At 43.7% G+C, this 19,726-nt stretch overlaps 1 protein-coding gene across 2 annotated transcripts; it reads left to right on the top strand.

The window, feature by feature from the left end:
• The first annotated feature begins 2,074 nt into the window (after window positions 1-2,074).
• Window positions 2,075-18,088, top strand: LOC112248306 (HAUS augmin-like complex subunit 5). Of its 2 annotated transcripts, XM_024417221.2 has the most exons (19): window positions 2,075-2,792; window positions 3,152-3,214; window positions 3,334-3,366; window positions 5,458-5,482; window positions 10,377-10,509; window positions 10,935-11,094; window positions 11,209-11,299; window positions 11,396-11,487; window positions 11,577-11,631; window positions 13,012-13,139; window positions 13,227-13,305; window positions 13,429-13,577; window positions 13,716-13,878; window positions 14,014-14,094; window positions 14,187-14,332; window positions 16,624-16,720; window positions 16,832-16,970; window positions 17,147-17,279; window positions 17,388-18,088. In XM_024417221.2, the coding sequence occupies exons 1-19, from the start codon at window positions 2,695-2,697 to the stop codon at window positions 17,488-17,490; spliced, it is 1,968 nt and encodes a 655-aa protein (XP_024272989.1). In that variant the 5' UTR covers window positions 2,075-2,694; the 3' UTR covers window positions 17,491-18,088. The 2 variants fall into 2 exon arrangements, with proteins under 2 accessions (XP_024272989.1, XP_042172645.1); XM_042316711.1 differs by lacking the exons at window positions 2,075-2,792; window positions 3,152-3,214; window positions 3,334-3,366; window positions 5,458-5,482 and adding an exon at window positions 10,083-10,120.
• The last annotated feature ends 1,638 nt before the right edge of the window (window positions 18,089-19,726 follow it).

The following is a 19,726-nucleotide window of genomic DNA, read 5'->3' as shown; positions in this document are numbered from 1 at the left end:
AATACCTAAAAAATGAAAATTAAGAAAAAAATAAGAGCTAAGAAAAACAAATAATTAAAGAGCAGCAGTGAATAACAATAGCGGGGCTAAATACAGGGGGTACCGATACAAAGGCAATGTGTCAATGTGCGGTGGCACCGGTATCGAGGTAATTGAGATAATTATGTACATGCAGACAGGGTTGTTAAAGTGGCTATGCATAGATAATAACAGAGAGCAGTAGCAGCATGGGGGGTGCAAATAGTCTGGGTAGCCATTTGACTAGCTATTCAGGAGTCTTATGGCTTGGGGATAGAAGCTGTTAGAACCCTCTTGGACCTAGACTTGGCACTCCTGTACCGCTTGCCGTGCGGTAGCAGAGAGAACAGTCTATGACTAGGGTTGCTGGAGTCTTTGACGATTTTTAGGGCCTTCCTCTGACACCGCCTGGTATAGAGGACCTGAATGGCAGGAAGCTTGACCCCGGGGATGTACTGGGCCGTACACACTACCCTTTGTAGTGCCTTGCGGTCGGAGGTAGAGCAGTTGCCATACCAGGCAGTGATGCAACCCGTCAGGATGTTCTTGATGGTGCAGCTGTAAAATCGTTTGAGGATCTGAGGACCCATGGCAAATCTTTTCACTCTCCTGAGGGTGAATAGGTTTTGTCATGCCCTCTTCACGTCTTGGTGTGCTTGGACCATGTTAGTTTGTTGTTAATGTGGACGCCAATGAACTTGAAGCTCTCAACCTGCTCCACTACAGCCCTGTCGATGAGAATGGGGGCGTGCTCGGTCCTCTTTCTCCTGTAGTCCACAATCATCGCCTTTGTCATGATCACGTTGAGGGAGAGGTTGTTGTTCTTGCACCACATGGTCAGATCTCTGACCTCCTCCCTATAGGTTGTCTCATTGTTGTCAGTGATCAGGCCTACCACTATTGTCTTCATCAAACTTAATGATGGTGTTGGAGTTGTACCTGGCCGTGCAGTCATGATTGAACAGGGAGCACAGGAGGGGACTGAGCACGCACCCCTGAGGGGCCCCCGTGTTGAGGATCAGCGTGGCGGATGTGTTGTTACCTACCCTTACCACCTGGGGGTGGCCGGTCAGGAAGTCTAGGATCCAGTTGCAGAGGGAGCTGTTTAGTCCCAGGGTCCTTAGCTTAGTGATGAGTTTTGAGGGCACTATGGTGTTGAATGCTGAGCTGTAGTCAATGAATAGTATTCTCACGTAGGTGTTCCTTTTGTCCAGGTGAGAAAGGGCAGTGTGGAGTGCAATAGAGATTGCATCGTCTGTGGATCTGTTGGTGCGGTATGCAAATTGGAGTGGGTCTAGGGTTTCTGGGATAATGGTGTTGATGTAAGCCATGACCAGCCTTTCAAAGCATTTCTTGCCTACAGACGTGAGTGCTACGGGTCAGTAGTCATTTAGGCAGGTTACTGTTCTTGGGCACAGGGACTATGGTGGTCTGTTTGAAACATGTTGGCATTACAGACTCAGACAGGGAGAGGTTGAAAATGTCAGTGATGACACTTGGTCAGCGCATCCTCGGAGTACACGTCCTGGTAATCCGTCTGGCCCAGCGGCCTCGTGAATGTTGACCTGTTTAAAGGTCTTACTCACATCGGCTGCGGAGAGCGTGATCACACAGTCGTCCGGAACAGCTGATGCTCTCATGCATGTTTCAGTGTTTCTTGCTTCAAAGCTCGCCTTGGTAGGCTTGTGTCACTGGGCAGCTCTCGGCTGTGCTTCCCTTTGTCGTCTGTAATCATTTGCAACCCCTGCCACATCCGACAAGCTTCAGACCCGGTGTAGTATGATTCGATCTTAGTCCTGTATTGACACTTTGCTTGTTTGATGGTTTGTCGGAGGGCATAGCGGGATTTCTTATAAGCTGCCACGGTCGCTATGGAAAGCGGCAGCTCTACCCTTTAGCTGCGAATTATGCCTGTAATCCATGGCTTCTGGTTGGGGTATGTACGTACAGTCACTGTGGGGACGACGTCCTCGATGCAATTATTGATAAAGCCAGTGACTGATGTGGTGTACTCCTCAATGCCATCGGAAGAATCCCAGAACATATTCCAGTCTGTGCTAGTAAAACAGTCCTGTAGTTTAGCATCTGCTTCATCTGACTACTTTTTTATAGACCGAGGCACTGGTGCTTCCTGCTTTTATAGTGTAGTGGGGTGTTATTTTTATTTCAAAACATTTAGATTTGTTTTTTGGGGGGTAATTGTTGTGTTAGATGGTAGGGTATTTGTTTATTTATAATTTTTTCAAGCAAAGCATAAGGGAGTTGTACTCCAGTCTAGTAGGTGGCGGTAATGCAACATATTGGATGCCAACCGCCGTTAAACCTCATCGAATAAGTCACCGGATATGGTGCAGAGCGAGCGGGAAGTTGAACCATTTGTAAATTACTGGCAGAAAAGTGTTTTATGGGAAATCTTAATAAATGACCAACAGAGCAAAGACGAACTTTTCTTGTGATATTTTTGACAGTCATACACTTGAAAACAAAGTACTTAGCCTGCTTACTATTTATTACAGGCACCTGGCAAGCTAACATATGTACGTGATAGTATTCGTTTTTGGTGAGTTTTCTTGTAGATACGGGCAGCCAGAGCCATTTTATTTAGAATAAATAAATACGTTACCCTTCTAACGTCGTTAGCTAGATAACGCCTCGCTAGTTTCGACTAAGGTAAGGATGGGGGACAGGACCCTCCTGCGGGAACTAAAGCGGTGGGCGATTGAAGAATTTAATCTACCACCCCAAAGTCTCCCAAACGACAACTACTTTAAAACGTAGGTAACGACGTCATTCATCAATGTCCTATGCTGTGCTACTTTTTGGCCTTGTTGAGCTATTCCTCATTGATTTTTGTTGGTAACAATTCATGTAGTTGTCTAGCCAATTAAACTCAGTGATTTACGATTGTTCTGTGTAATTGCGGCCTATTTGGGTGCTGAAATCATTTTTATCGGCGTTCCCGTCTGCCCACACTATTCGCCACACTACCAAGTGAAGTTTAGTTGGTCGACTATTAGCTAGCTAACGTTAGCTAGTTCACAGCTACAGCTTTCCATAGCGACCGTGGCAGACTAAGTTAACTAATATGGACCATCAGTGAGTTAACACAAGTATATGGTTTGTTTTGATTCAGGTTATGTGTTGGCCCAGGAGCCTCAATATGGAGATATGTCACACAACATATTTTCAATCAGAGGTGGGTATGCAGACATGTTTTTACAACATATTTGTGTATACTTTGTTGGTCAACGATGACTTTGTTTTGTAATAAGTTTGCTTTTCCAATATCTTGATGTAATTCCTTTCTCTTTGCAGGAATGTCAGGGTTATGCGTGGAAATCTTCAGTGGTATCCTTTGGTTTTGTTCTCTTGAGCTATGTACAACGGGTAATTTCATTGTCTTGGAGATGAAACCGACTCTATTGTCAGGGTAACTGCCTAATTTCTCTGATACCAATATGACACTCACAGGTTTTGTTCTATGGACATTTGTACAAGGGCATTTCCATCGAAAAGGACCCATGAGCTCCAACATGTGAAGTTCAAAGGAGCATATCAAATTGGGTGTCAAATGAAAAGCTAAAGTCTATATTTTTGGGCAACGGAGGCATAGGTACATTTTAAAATAATTTGACATCTTAAAAATTACACATAAGCAAAGACTATGATTTCTTGATAAACATGGAAAATGGGTCTTGCAAAGCATCCACCAGAAATGGTTTCAAAAGTTATCAGAAATGCATAGAAACACAAGTAAAGACCACTGCCAGCTAATATCAACACTTATATTTAGTTTTGGAGAAATTGTTTACCTTTTAAGTTGAATAAATATTTCCTTGTGCGTTGTAATTCTGTCACCAAAAACCCACGCATCTAAGTAATTTTATAATTTCTCCCTTATGAGAAGTGAGGAAAATGAAAGTTCACAGAAGTAACAAGTAATGATAGACCTGCCAATTAGTTAGTGATTTTGCTGTTATTTCTTTGTGATTTATTAAGTGATTCAAATGTGTATTTCCTGGAATTATGCAAAAATCAGTAATGACACTGAATTGGCTATAATAGGGAAATCATAATAGTCAGAAACCACAGATGGGTCACCTGCCATTGTCCCATCTTACATGGGCATACTGTTATGTTCAGCTGATAACTTTTCTTTCTGTATGGCATTTAAACCAAGTCTGGACAGCCTTTCTCTCACTCTCCAGTTAATGTCACCTCTGTCAGCTCTTACTGACACATACCTGTGAAAACCCCTCTCTTTCCATTTACTGTGACCAGCATCCTCACCCACTGAGCACTGACTGACACCGGACGTCCATGGACGTTAAAATTTGCTCAGTCCACCCTGGCCTTGATGTTAACATCCAAAGACAGACGGACTGGACCAAATCTGAACCTATCATAGACTTATGTGTCACAAGTTTGGATTGCACAGTACAGTAAGTAGAGTACAATACAGCAGAGTACAGTATATTAAACTACTGTACTGCATGTACAGAATCCTAGTCTGCTGTATTGTATTGTACTCTGTGCTCTGCTGTGTAGCACTGTCCATACTTGTGAAACATGAGAAATTACATTCATATCTAGAAATATGCATTTGTGTTGTACAGATCAGGGAGTCATTATGTAATTTCATAACCGTAATTCCGTTACCGGGTGTAAATCCACTTAATTTACTGTAGTTTAACCAAAAGTTTAAAAATATATATTTAAAAAAATTCCCCAAGGTACCATGTCATAGCTGACCCTCCCCAGAGTTTTTGGAAAATGTGGTCACATAAAAACCTGAGGAAGATTTTACCAGAATTCCAATAACAAATTTCACATCTTTACGGTTCAATCACAAAATAATTTTGGTAAATTTGTTCAGTAGAAATGGTTTAAAGCAGTCCTTGTGCATAGAGTTGTATGGTTTAACTTCGAAATCAGGCCTCTCGAGTGGCGCAGTGGTCTAAGGCACTGCAGACCGGGTTCATTCCCAGGCTGTGTCACAACCGGCTGTAACCAAACAGCGCACAATTGGCCCAGCGTCATCTGGGTTAGGGGAGGGTTTGGCCGGTGGGGCTTGGCTCAGCGCGCTCTAGCAACTCCTTGTGTCGGGCCGGGCGCCTGCAGGCTTATTTCGGGTTGTCAGTTGAACTGTGTTTCCTCCAACACATTGGTGCGGCTGGCTTCCGTGTTAAGCTGGCAGGTGTTAAGGAGCATGGTTTGGCGGGTCATGTCTCGAAAGGACGCATGACTCGACCTTAGCTTCTCCTGAGCCCGTTGGGGAGTTGCATCGATGACACGATCGTAAAAATACAAACAAACAACTTTGAAATCAATGTTTTTTTGGTTTGGCATACATTTTAAAATGAATAAAAATGAGTCGATGCGTAATTCCGTTACCATGGAATTGCCCACAAGCCTTTCCTTGACATTGTGATCTCTCAGGTACAAAGTTCTACAAGATAAGGAGGTACACCCAATATTTTCTAACAATTAGCTAGATAATTTGATATATAGTGCATTCAGAAAGTATTCAGAACATTTGACTTTCTCCACATTTTGGTACATTACAGCCTTATTTTCTTCAAGCCACACACAATACCCCATAATGACAATACAAAAACTGAAATATCACATTTAGATAAGTATTCAAACCCTTTACTCAGTACTTTAAGCACCTTTGGCAGGGATTACAGCATCGAGTCTTAGGTAAGACGCTACAAGCTAGGCACCTGTATTTGAGGAGTTTCTTACATTCTTCTCTGCAGATCCTCTCAAGCTCTGTCAGGTTGGATGGGGAGTGTAGCTGCACAGCTATTTTACGGTATCTCCAGAGATGTTCGATTGGGTTCAAGTCCGGGCTCTGGCTGGGCCAATCAAGGGCATTCAGAGACTTGTCCCGAAGCCACTCCTGCATTGTCTTGGCTGTGTGCTTAGGGTCATTGTCCTGTTGGAAGGTGAACCATTGCCCCATTCTGAGGTCCTGAGCGCTCTGGAGCAGGTTTTCATGAAGGACCTCTCTGTACTTTGCTCCGTTCATCTTTCCCTCGATCCTGATGAGTCTCTCAGTCCCTGCTGCTGAAAAACATCCCCACAGCATGATGCTGCCACCACCATAATTCAAATCTCCCAAATCAAATCTAAGTTTATTTGTCACATGCACTGAATACAACAGGTAGACCTTAAAGTGAAATGCTTACTTACAGGCTTTAACCAATAGTGTGAAAAAAAGGTGTGTGTGTAGTTAAGTAAAGAAATAAAACAACAGTAAAAAGACATTTGAAAATAACAGTAGCAAGGCTTTATACAGACACCAGTTAGTCAGGCTTATTGAGTTAGTATGTACATGTAGATATGGTTAAAGTGACTGCATATATGATGAACAGAGTAGCAGTAGCGTAAAAAGAGGGGGTGGTGGGACACAATGCAGATAGCCCGGTTAGCCACTGTGCGGGAGCACTGGTTGGTCGGGCCAATTGAGGTAGTATGTACATGAATGTATAATTAAAGTGACTGCATATATGATAAACAGAGAGTAGCAGCAGTGTAAAGGAGGGGCTGGGGGCGGTGCACACAATGCAAATAGTCCGGGTAACTATTTGGTTACCTGTTCAGGAGTCTAATGGCTTGGGGGTAAAAACTGTTGAGAAGCCTTTTTGACATAGACTTGGCACTCCGGTACCACTTGCCATGCGGTAGTAGAGAGAACAGTCTATGACTAGGGTGGCTGGGGTCTTTGACAATTTTTAGGGCCTTCCTCTGACACCACCTGGTGTAGAGGTCATGGATGGCAGGCAGCTTTGCCCCAGTGATGTACTGAGCTGTATGCACTACTAAGTGCCTTGCGGTCGGAGGCCGAGCAATTGCCGTACCAGGCAGTGATGCAACCGGTCAGGATGCTCTGGATGTTGCAGCTGTAGAACCTTTTGAGGATCTCAGGACCCGTGTCAAATCTTTTTAGTTTCCTGGGGAGGAATAGGCTTTGTCGTGCCCTCTTCACGGCTGTCTTAGTGTGTTTGGACCATTCTAGTTTGTTGTTGATGTGGACACCAAGGAACTTGAAGCTCTCAACCTTCTCCACTACAGCCCCGTCGATGAGAATGGGGGCGTGCTCGGTGCTCCTTTTCCTGTAGTTCACAATCATCTCCTTAGTCTTGGTTACGTTGAGGGATAGGTTGTTCTTGCACCACCCGGCCAGGTCTCTGACCTCCTCCCTATAGGCTGTCTCTTCATTGTCGGTGATCAGGCCTACCACTGTTGTGTCGTCTGAAAACTTAATGATGGTGTTGGAGCTGTACCTGGCCATGCAGTCGTGGGTGAACAGGGAGTACAGGAGGGGACTGAACACGCACCCCTGGGGAGCTCCAGTGTTGAGGATCAGCGTGGCAGATGTGTTGCTACCTACCCTCACCACCTGGTGGTGGCCCATCAGGAAGCTCAGGTTCCAGTTGCAGAGGGAGCTGTTTAGTCCCAGGTTCCTTAGCTTAGTGATGAGCTTTGAGGGTACTATGGCGTTGAACGCTGAGCTGTAGTCAATGAATAGCATTCTCACATAGGTGTTCCTTTTGTCCAGTTGGGAAAGGATGCCATCTCTATTGCACTGTCATCTGTGGATCTGTTTGGGCAGTATGCGAATTGGAGTGGGTCTAGGGTTTCTGGGATAATGGTGTTGATGTGAGCCATTACCAGCCTTAATGGCTACAGACGTGAGTCTTCGTGTTCTTGGGCACAGGGACTATGGTGGTCTGCATGAAACATGTTGGTATTACAGACTCAATCAGGGACATGTTGAAAATGTCAGTGAAGACAGCTGCCAGTTGGTCAGCACATGCCCGGAGCACACATCCTGGTAATCCGTCTGGCCCCACAGCTTTGTGTATGTTGACCTGTTTAATTAAAGGTCTTACTCATGTCGGCTACGGAGAGCTGATGCTCTCATGCATGCCTCAGTGTTGCTTGCCTCGAAGCGAGCATAGAAGTGATTTAGCACGTCTGATAGGCTCGTGTCACTGGGCAGCTCACGGCTGTGCTTCCCTTTTGTATTTTTGAAAGCGGCAGCTCTACCCTTTAGCTCAGTGCGAATATTGCCTGTAATCTATGGCTTCTGGTTGGGGTATGTACGTACAGTCAATGTGGTGACGACGTCCTCGATGCACTTATTGATAAAGCCAGTGATTTAAAAAAATATATATTTCACCTTTATTTAACTAGGCAATTCATTCTTATTTTCAATGACGGCCTAGGAACAGTGGGTTAACTGCCTGTTCAGGGGCAGAATGACATATTTGTACCTTATCAGCTCAGGGTTTTGAACTTGCAACCTTCCGGTTACTAGCACAACGCTCTAACCACTAGGCTACCCTGCCGCCCTGGAGTGCTACCCTGATGTGGTGTATTCCTCAATGCCATCGGAAGAATCCAGGAACATGTTCCAGTCTGATAGCAAAACAGTCCTGTAGTTTAGCATGTGCTTCATCTGACGGCTTTTTTATAGACCGAGGCACTGGTGCTTCCTGCTTTTATTTTTGATTGTAAGCAGGAATCAGGAGGATAGAGTTGTGGTCGGATTTACGAAATGGAGGGCGAAGGAGAGCTTTGTACGCATCTCTGTGCAGGTGATCTAGAATTACAGGTGATTTAGAATTATTTTCCCTCTGGTTGCACATTTAACATGTTGATAGACATTTGGTAGAACTGATTTAAGTTTCCCTGCATTAAAGTCTCCGGCCACTAGGAGCGCCGCCTCTGGGTGAGTGGTTTCCTGTTTGCTTATTTCCTTATACAGCTGACTGAGTGCGGTCTTAGTGCCAGCATCTGTTTGTGGTGGTAAATAAGCAGCCACGAAAAGTATAGCTGAGAACTCTCTAGGCAAGTAGTGTGGCCTGCAATTTATCACAATATCCTCTACTTCAGTTGAGCAAAATCTAGAGACTTCCTTAGATTTCATGTACCAGCTGGTGTTTACAAATATGCACAGACCCCCCTCGTCTTACAGGAGTATGCTGTTCTATCCTGCCGGTGCAGCGTATATCCCGCTAGCTGAATATCCATTTCGTCATTCAGCCACGATTCCGTGAAACATAGGATATTACAGTTTTTGATGTCCGGTTGGTAGGATATTCGTGATCGTACCTTGTCTAATTTATTGTCCAATGATTGCACGTTGGCGAGTAATATTGACGGTAACAGTAGCTTTCCTACTCGCCTTCTGCGGGTCCTGACGAGGCATCCGGCTCTTCGTCTTCTGTACCTGCGTCACTTCCTCTTGTGAATAACTGGGGATGTCGGCCCTGCTGGGTGTTTGGAGAATATCATGTGAGTCTTGCTTGTTGGTGAAAAAATCTTTGTCTAATCTGAGGTGAGTGATCACTGTCCTGATATCCAGAAGCTCTTTTCTGCCGTAAGATACGGTTGCAGAAACATTATGTACAAAATAAGTTACAAATAACGCATAAAAAACAACATAACAGTACAATTGATTGGGCTCCCGTAAAACTGCTGCCATTTCTTCCGGCACAATTTTGGGTTGGCATGTGCCTTTTACTAAGAAGTGGCATCTTTCTGGGCACTCTACCATAAAGGCCTGGTTGGTGGAGTGCTGCAGAGATGGTTGCTCTTCTGGAAGTTTCTCTGATCTCCACAGAGGAACTAGAGCTCTCTGAGTGACCATCAGTTTCTGGTCAACTCCCTGACCAAGACCCTTCCCCCCCGATTGCTCAGTTTGGCTGGGCGGGCAGCTCTAGGAAGACTCTTGGTGGTTCCAAACTTCGTCCATTTAAGAATGATGGAGACCCCTGTGTCCTTAGGGACTTTCAACACTTCAGAATTTTTTGGGGTACCCTTCCCCAGATGTGGGCCTCGACACAATCCTGTCTCGGCGCTCTACGGACAATTCCTTTGACCTCATGGCTTGATATTTGCTCTGACTTGTACTGTCAACTGTGGGACCTTATATAGATAGGTGTGTGTGCCTTTCCAAATCCTATCCAATCAATTGAATTTACCACAGGTGGACTTCAATCAAGTTGTAGAAACATCTCAAGGATGATCAATGGAAACAGGATGCACCTGAGCCTCAGAAAATGGTCTGAATACTTATGTAAATAAGGTATTAGGGTTGTTTTTTATACATCTGCAAAAATGTCTCAACTTGTTTTCATTTTGTCATTATGGGGGTGTTGTGTGTCAAAATAAATATTTAATCAATTTTAGAGTAAGGCTGTAATGTAACTGTGGAAAAAGTCAAGGGGTCTGAATACTTTCCTAATGCACTGTAGGTACAGTATCACCATTTTTAGACTGTCAGTTAGCATTATGTTTTCTGTGTGAACATTATTTTTATTACATTATGTATTTGTGTGCAGTTAAAAAAGGTAGCGGGGCAGAGTGATGCTGCTAAGCGGCTTGAGCTTCAGGAGCAGATAGAGGAGCTGAGAGCTGAACTCAACCACCTGGACTCTCAAATCAATGGGACTGAAGCACAGCTAGTTACTGAAGGTTAGCCTTTTAACAAATAGGCATACAGTGGGGTCTGAAATAGGCAAAAAATGGCTGTAAAAAATGTATAATTCAAATACTGAACTATGTTGTATGCTCTAAAAAATTGGGAAATTATATTACACAACTACAATTGCTCAGATTTTGTAACAAGTCATATTTTCTTTCTCTAAAAGGTAGGGGTCAAAATTGACACCCCTGTTTTCAATACCTTTCATAACCTCACCTTGTGAAGATGTTACTGAGCCTATTTGAATTGTTTGTCACTTTTGATCATCTTTATCAAGGGTGTCAATACTTTTGGACCCCACTGTATAATTTGGTTTTCCACATCCTAAATTGTGCTAGGTTTGTATATGCTGATATGTTGATGACGCCTTTTGCTGTGACATTTTGTGCTGTAACGTTTCTTTTGTATTGAGTAGAAGAGTCCATTAACTGGAGCTGGGAAATGGTGGAGGAGAACCAACGCAGGGAGCTGCTTTTACAGGCCTTTAAGCAGCGCTGCATGAATGAGCGCCAGGTTCTCTCAGAGGATACCAGCAAAATCAGTGGACACTCCCAGGTTCTGGAGCAGCTGTCTAGGTGTGCTTGCTAGAGCCTCTGTTTACCCTTACCATTTCTTAACACACTTCTACATACATTCTAATGCCGCAAACCCAGCCCAAATCCATTCTTTGCTTTTGTTGTGTTTTGCAGGAAGGCAGAGCTGGAGGTGGTGTTTGGAAATGAAGCCTCCAATAGCAGTGGGGACTATCTCAACCCAACAGGAGCAGAGCCTCAGGTTCTGGTAAGTGATTTTACTTAATTTTTTATGATGATGCTTTATAAGATATAATCTGTGATGGTTTTGTATTGGACTAATCGTCTTTCTCTTCCTCCTTAGCGTAATGTGAGAGAGCTGTGTGATGAAAGACTCCTCTTCTTCCAGTCTTTACAAGAGAGTGAGCTGAAAATGGCATCCTCCACTGCCACACAGTAAGAATTATCAGATGGTTTTATATAGGAACCAGAGTCATCCATGGCATTCTTCTATTGCTAAATCATCATTGACTCTCTGTCTTCAGCTTGACTCGTGAACAGAGAACTGCAGTATTTCACCATTGGTTAAGTGCTGTGGAGGTAAGTTGCATTGTTGTTTGTATCTAGTTAGTGCCTTCGGAAAGTTTTCAAACCCCTTGACTTTTTCCACATTTTGTTACGTTACAGCCTTATTCTAAAATTGATTACATAGTTTTTTCCCTCATCAATCGACACACAATACTCCATAATGACAAAGCGAAAACAGGTTTTTAGAAGAGATATCACATGTACATAAATATTTATACCCTTTACTCAGTTGTCTCGAAGCCACTCCTGCGTTGTCTTGGCTGTGTGCTTAGGGTTGTTGTCCTGTTGGAAGGTAAACCTTTTTTTATTTTATCTTTATTTAACTAGGCAAGTCAGTTAAGAACAAAGTCTTATTTTTAATGACGTCCTAGTGGGTTAACTGCCTGTTCAGGGGCAGAACGACAGATTTGTACCTTGTCAGCTCGGGGGTTTGAACTTGCAACCTTCCGGTTACTAGTTCAACGCTTTAACCACTAGGCTACCCTGCCACACCTTAACCCTACCCTAACACACCTTAACCCCACCGTAACCCCAGTCTGAGGTCCTAACCTGCTCCATAGCGCCTTTCATCTTTGCCTCAATCCTGACTTGTCTCCCAGTCCCTGCCGCTGAAAAACATCCCCACAGCATAATTCTGCCACCATTATGCTTCAACGTAAGGATGGTGCCAGGTTTCCTTCAGACTTGGCATTCAGGCCAAAGAGTTTAATCTTGGTTTCATCAGACCAGAGTATCTTCTCCTGGTCTGAGAGTCTTTAGGTGCATTTTGGCAAACTCAAAGCAGGCTGTTATGTGACTTTTTTAATGAGTGGCTTCTGTCTGGCCACTCTACCATAAAGGCCTGGTTGGTGGAGTGCTGTAGAGATGGTTGTCCTTCCTTCCCATCTCCACAGAGGAACTCTAGAGCTCTTATAGTGTCTCGGAGCTCTACGGACAATTGCTTTGACCTCACGGCTTGGGTTTTGCTCTGACATGCACTGTCAACTGGGACCTTATATAGACAGGTGTGCCTTTCCAAATCATGTCCAATCAACTAAATTTACCAAAGGTGGACTCCAATCAAGTTGTAGAACCATCTCAAGGATGATCAATGGAAACAGGATGCACCTGAGCTCAATTAAGAGTCTCATAGCAAAGGATCTGAATACTTATGTAAGGTATTTCATTTTTTATATTTATTTTAAAAAATGTGAACTATTTTCGCTTTGTCATTATGGGGTATTGTGTCAAAATTGCTGAGATGTTTTATTTAATCCATTTTATAATAAGGCTTTAACGTAACAAAATGTGGAAAAAGTCAAGGGGTCTAAATACTTTCCCGACGACAATGTACATAACGATCTGTTTCATATTTGCTTCAGTTGAGTGAGAATGGTATTATAATTTTTATAGGACTTGTTGCGATGCTATCCTCCAAACCAAGTGCTGTCAGCCTTGCAGTACCTGGCCTTGGGACAGGAAATTACATTGCAGGAGAAGCTTGCCTCATTGGATGTGGCTCATGATGTTGCTGCATTACGGTAAATAGTTTTTTTTATATTAAATGTGGCTGGACAAAAATCTGCATGGATTGGAATTAAAGGTCAAATGTATCTGTTTTGTTTTAGGTTTCGCTACGAGAGTAATCACCTGTTAGACATCTCGAAAGAAGAGGAAGAGCTACCACCCGTTAAGAGTCTTTTACAGGTGCTTTACACACATTTCATTTTACACTAAAATACCAACATGGGGTAAAGACACTGCATAGGCTTGAACAGTACTGTAGTTCACTGTTGCTGTAGTTGATATCTGTGTCTGATCCTTTTGCAGTCAGCCTGGGAGGAGGTGGAACAGAGTCTGATGGAACTGGCTCAAACGCGTTCACAAATTCAACAGCTGAAGACCCAGCTTCATGCCCGAAAGAATGAGGCAGAGTTGGAGCTGCTTGGCGGGGAATCTCAAACCCAAGCCCTGGCGCAGTAAGTCTGCACTACAGATTGGCTTTTTCCACAACATTTTTGTTTTGTCATTAATAAACTTGCTCAGCCTCTAATGAAGTCATGTCAATTCATCAAAATGCTCTGGTTTCTTTTCTCACATGTTTCCCTCCTGCCCAGGTCAGTGTTTGAGCTGGAGATGCAGTGTGTGATGCAGGCAGCAGTGCGAGATGGTGTGCGAAACCAGTGTGTTGAAATGGAGCAACATGCCAGGGACAGACAGGAGGCCCTTCGCAACCTGCGGAGACAATGGCAGAGCATCACGGACTTCAGACAGCTTGTGGTGAGGAAATGTACTGTTTTTTTGCAGTCTGTATTTCTACCTTTGTCTTCCACACACAACACCACAGCATTTCACCACTTGCCACATGTTAGCCTAAATAAGTGTGACACACTTTTGTCATGTTTTTCTTCATAGGACGTCAGGCAGGAACAGACAAGAGGTCTGATCAAGGGGAATTCAACAGCTAAGACTGAACTGACTCGCGTGCACAAGGAGGTAGGCCCTCTATATGCTTCTGTGTACTCTAATGCATACTGTGTAAACAGTGGCCATCTAACTCAACCTGTTCCTCTCTTGTCTGACCCCAGATTGGCCAGTTTATCCAGGGAAAACTGACTCCCCAGTTTGGTGAAGTTCTTTCAGCAGCCAATAGGCTTCGCAACTCTGTGTCCCAGGAGGCCAGACAGTTTGGAAACGTGTCACTAGTAACACTTGATCGCAGGCTCATTGAAGGGTAAGAGCTTCCCATTTGTTGGTGTTTGATGGGTGAGTTGACATCTTCTGATCATAAGGCTGACTGGCTCTCGTTCAGGCAAATGAGAACTAAGTGCACTCAGGCTATCCGGAAGGCCAAAGATATTTTTTTTAAGGAGCAGTTCTCTCTCTGTGGTTCTAACCCCAAGAAGTTCTGGAAAATGGTTAAAGACCTGGAGAATAAACCCTCCTCCTCAGCTGCCCATGTCCCTTAAAGTTGATGATGTGGTTGTTACTGACAAGAAAGCACATGGCTGAGCGCTTTAATCAACACTTAAATTAGTCAGGATTCCATTTTAACTCAGCCATGCCTCCTTGCCCGTCCAACATTTCCAGTGCAACTAGCCCCGATGCTCCTCCCTATTTTTTTTCTCCTGCCCAGCTACAAAGTCTCTCCCTGCAGGGGGTCACTGAGTCCGAGGTGCTAAAGGAGCTCCTTAAACTTGACCCTCAAAAATCATCTGGGTCAGATAGTTTAGACCCTTTCTTCTTTAAGGTTGCTGCCCCTACACTCTCCAAGCCTATCTCTGACCTTTTTAACCTGTCCCTCCTCTCTGGGGAGGTTCCAATTGCTTGGAAGGCAGCCACTCTTAGTCATTTATTTAAAGAGGGAGATCAAGCTGATCCTAACGGTTATAGGCCTATTTCTATTTTGCCCTGTTTATCAAAGTGTTGGAGAAACTTGTCAATAATCAACTGACTGGCTTTCTTTGCATACCAGAGAGAATACTATAGACAATCTGGTTTCCGCTCAGATTATGGATGTGTCACTGCAACCTTAAAGGTCCTCAATGATGTCACCATTGCCCTTGATTCTATGCAATGTTGTGCTGATTTTTTTATTGACTTGGCCATAGCTTTTGATACGGTAGACCATTCCATTCTTGTGGGCTGGCTAAGGAATATTGGTGTCTCTGAGGGTTATTTGGCCTGGTTTGCTAACTACCTCAGAGTGCAGTGTATAAAGTCAGAAAATCTGATGTCTCAGCTACTGCCTGTCAACAAGGATGTACCCCAAGGCTCCAACTTAGGCCCCACGCTCTTCTCAATTTACATCAACAACATAGCTCAAGCTCTCATCCATTTATATGCAGATTATAGTCTTATACTCAGCTGGCCCCTCCCTGACAAAGCTTTCTTAGTGTCCAACAAGCTTTCTCTGCCCTTAACCTTGTTCTGAACACCTCCAAAACAAAGGTTATGTGGTTTGGTAAGAAGAATGCCCCTCTCCCCACAGGTGTGATTACTACCTCTGAGGGTTTAGTGCTTGAGGTAGTCACCTCATATAAGTACTTGGGAGTATGGCTAGATGGTACACTGTCCTTCTCTCAACACATCAAAGCTGCAGGCTGAAGTTAAATCGACTTGGTTTCCTCTATCGTCATCGCTCCTCTTTCACCCCAGCTGCCAAACTAACCCTGATTCAGATGACGATCCTACCCATGCTAGATTACGGCGACCATAATTTATAGATCGGCAGGTAAGGGTGTTCTCGTCGGACTAGATGATCTTAACCATTTCGGCCATGAGATTTGCCACCAATGCCCTTATAAGACTCATCACTGCACTCTATACTCCTCTGTAAATTGGTCACCTCTGTATACCCTTCGCAAGACCCACTGGTTGTTGCTTATTCATAAAACCCTCTTAGGCCCCACTCCCCCCTATCTGAGATATCTACTTCAGCCCTCATCCTAGACATACAACACCCGTTCTGCCAGTCACATTCTGTTAAAGGTCCCCAAAGCACACATCCCTGGGTCGCTCGTCTTTTCAGTTCGCTGTAGCTAGCGACTGGAACGAGCTGCAACAAACACTCAAACTGGACAGTTTTATCTCAATCTCTTAATTCAAATACTCAATCATGGACACTCTTACTGACAGTTGTGGCTGCTTTGTGTGATGTATTGTTGTCTACCTTCTTGCCCTTTGTTGTCTGTGCCCAACAATGTTTGTACCCTGTTTTGTGCTACAACCATGTTGTTGCTACCATGCTGTGTTGTCATTGTAGGTCTCTCTTTATGTACAGTTGTGTTAACTCTTGTCGTGATGTGTGTTTATCCTATATTTTTATTTATTTTTAATCCCAGACCCCATCTCCGCAGGAGACCTTTTGCCTTTTGGTAGGCCGTCATTGTAAATACAAATTTGTTCTTAACTGACTTATCTATTTAATTAAAATAAAACATGTTTTTAGTAATTGGTCTGGCTGAGAAAAAATGCTCGAGATTTTTCAGATGTTTAAGTTCTGTCATCTGCTATACATTTCAGCGAGCAGAGAATTCCAGCTGCGTGGTTATCTATCCATCGCTTGCATTCCTCGCCCTTCCACAATCTGTGTCAAAGCATGGCTTTTCCAATGTACAGGGTGAGTCCTAACAGATTATTCCATGACCATTTATGTACCTAGAGGTTTGCTTTTTGCTCTTATCCTGTTTATTTATATATTCTCTATTCTGTCTCTTTGTTTCTCTGCCAGGCCCCTGAGGAACTGTACTCGCAAGCTCTATCCCAGCATTTGGAGCTTCGCTTTCTGCGTCGTTTGCTGCAATTTCACTCCTCCTCTTTAGCAAATGTAGAGAAGCAAGGAGCGCTGCTACCGGCACCTGACCAACAAGGTACAGGTCTTCTATAGAGTTCAAAGCTGCAAACTAACAAATGGGATAGCTAGATGCCATTCAATCAGACTCCAATCACACTATCACTGCTCTTTACCTGGTTAACCATTCAGTTTTACATGTCTGACTGATATCTTCGTCTCCCTTTAATCTCCTTTTTCTTTATTTCTTCTTAGCCCTCCTGCTACGTGTCCTGGAGGAAGATAAGGAGCTGCTTCAGTCTTTGTTACCCAGGGTTTGGGAGCTCACCCAGTGCTGCTCACAGGGCCTTTCTTATGGGAATCAGGTCAAGACTGCCATTTCCTATTGGTAAGTGTTCCCATCAAATCTTTCTCACATAGAGCTCCCTTTTTATTAAACCTCAATATTATTCACCAGCTAGACAATTGACAATTAATTTATTTGTTCTGTCTGCAGGTGGGATCAGCCTTCTCAGTTTGCTCTGCCTGACATGCGCAAGGGGGGACTGACTTTTCAGCAGTGGCTACAGAGGTGGAAATTTGCAGCCAAGGCTTCTTAATGAGTTCCATGGAAAATAGACAAGTGCATAGATGGACAACAATACTTGTCTAAAACTACAATTTTATTCCCACTAAGGTTAATTTACTATATTGTTAGTTTTTCACATCTCCTTTTTGCCATTCAATGTACACTACATTGCCAAAAGTATGTGGACACCCTTTCAAATTAGTGGATACGATTATTTCAGGCACACTCGTTGCTGACAGGTGTATGAAATCGAGCACACAGCCATGCAATTGCTATAGTCAAACATTGGCAGTAGAATGGCTCGTACTGAAGAGCCCTGTGACTTTCCAAAGTCATTTTTTTCTCCTTCATATTTCTGCCCTGCTATAGCTGCCTCTATCAACACAGTGCTGTTATTGTGAAGTAGAAATGTCTAGGAGCAACAGCCCAACTGCAAAGTGGTAGGCAACACAGAACAGGATTGGCGAGTGCTGAAGCGAGTAGCGCGTAGAAATCGTTTGCCCTAGGTTGCAACACTCACTACCGAGTTCCAAACTGCCTCTAGAAGCAACGTCAGCACATTACTGATCATCGGGAGCTTCATGAAATGGGTTTCCATGGCTGAGCAGCCGCACACAAGCCTAAGATCACCAAGCGCATTGCCAAGCATCGGCTGGAGTGGTGTAAAGCTCGCCACCATTGGACTCTGGAACATTGGAAACACGTTCTTTGGAGTTTTTTTTATTTTTTACCTTTATTTAACCAGGCAAGTCAGTTAAGAACACATTCTTATTTTCAATGACGGCCTGGGAACAGTGGGTTAACTGCCTGTTCAGGGGCAGAAGGACAGATTTGTACCATGTCAGCTCGGGGGGTTGAACTCACAACCTTCCGGTTACTAGACCAACGCTCTAACCACTAGGCTACCCTGCCCCAATGAGTCACACTTCACCATCTGGCAGTCCGACGGATGAATGACAATGCTACTTGCCTGAAAGAATAGTGTCAAATGTAAAGTTTGGTGGAGGAGGAATAATGGTCTGGGGCTGTTTATCATGGTTCGGACTAGGCCCCATAGTTCCAGTGAAGGGAAATCGTTACAGCAAACTATTCTGTGCTTCCAACTTTGTGGCAACAGTTTGGGGAAGAACTTTCCTGTTTCAGCATGACAATGCCCCCATGCACAAAGAGAGGTGCATACAGAAGTGGTTGGTTGAGATCGGTGTGGAAGAACTTGACTGGCCTGCACAGAGCCCTGACCTCAACTCCATCAAACACCTTTGGGATGAATTTGAACGCTGACTGCACGCCAGGCCTAATTGGCCAACATCAGTGCCCAACCTAACTAATGCTCTTGTGGCTGAATGGAAGTCCCCGCAGCAATGTTCCAACATCTACTGGAAAGCATTCCCAGAAGAGAGGAGGCTGTTAGAAAAAAGGGTGGGACTAACTCTATTAATGCCCATGATTTTGGAATGAGATGTTCGACGAGCAGGTGTTCACATACTTTTCGCTGTGCCGTGTATATCACAAGTAAATTGCTGTTGTCTTTATGCCATTAAATCAACTTTGCCTGCACTTTATCTTTTTCTTAAAGAGTTTGATGGTTAAACTCAATCACAAATGTAATCCTATTTGAACAAGACCATTACGTTAGTAGTTATATCATCAATACATACACAAAAGTAAATAGAGGAGTAGATTGTTGAAATAAATTAGCTTGTTATTCCATAAATAGGACCACTTAGTCCATGGTATGGTTTTTCTCAGTCTGGATGGTTGTATGAATACTTCTAAAATAAAATTGTATTCATCAGGTACACACAACGGGTATAGTTTGTGCAGCGAAATGCTTGTGCTACCTCCCTTAAATTCACAGTGCAATAAAAAAAAGTAATAGAATATGCATAGAGTATGCATATGTATAGAGTATGAATGTGCTATGCCAAGTATGACTATTTACAAATAAAGTATCTAATACAAATATCCTGTGTGTATTGTAGTAGGCCACTAGCTATATTCAGGTCTTGGTCTTCTGTGGCACGCCCATTACTTTCCCTCCCGGTTGATTCTGTGTTGGTGAGTGGCAGGCCGTCAAATTCTGTGCTCACATCTCAAACTATGCAAATAGACGCTTTAACATTCGTAAAAATATTCAAGTTCTGCGTGCAACTTGTATACACTTCTGTAAAAAGGTTTCCTCCAGTCAGTGTGAAAATTGAACAAGGACTGTACTGTTGTAAGGAGGATGGAGAAAAATCCCTACTTTGCTCGTGAAGCTCCACCCG

The sequence above is a fragment of the Oncorhynchus tshawytscha genome, linkage group LG01 (genome assembly GCF_018296145.1).
Source record: "Oncorhynchus tshawytscha isolate Ot180627B linkage group LG01, Otsh_v2.0, whole genome shotgun sequence".
Classification (NCBI taxonomy): domain Eukaryota; kingdom Metazoa; phylum Chordata; class Actinopteri; order Salmoniformes; family Salmonidae; genus Oncorhynchus; species Oncorhynchus tshawytscha.
This window is presented reverse-complemented; position numbering and strand designations above follow the sequence as displayed.

Coding starts and splice junctions, on each gene's coding strand:
- LOC112248306 (XM_024417221.2), top strand. CDS start 2,695: ATGGGGGACAGGACCCTCCTGCGGGAACTAAAGCGGTGGGCGATTGAA. Junction 2,793..3,151: donor AACGACAACTACTTTAAAAC/GTAGGTAACGAC, acceptor GTTTTGATTCAG/GTTATGTGTTGGCCCAGGAG. Junction 13,306..13,428: donor CCGTTAAGAGTCTTTTACAG/GTGCTTTACACA, acceptor ATCCTTTTGCAG/TCAGCCTGGGAGGAGGTGGA.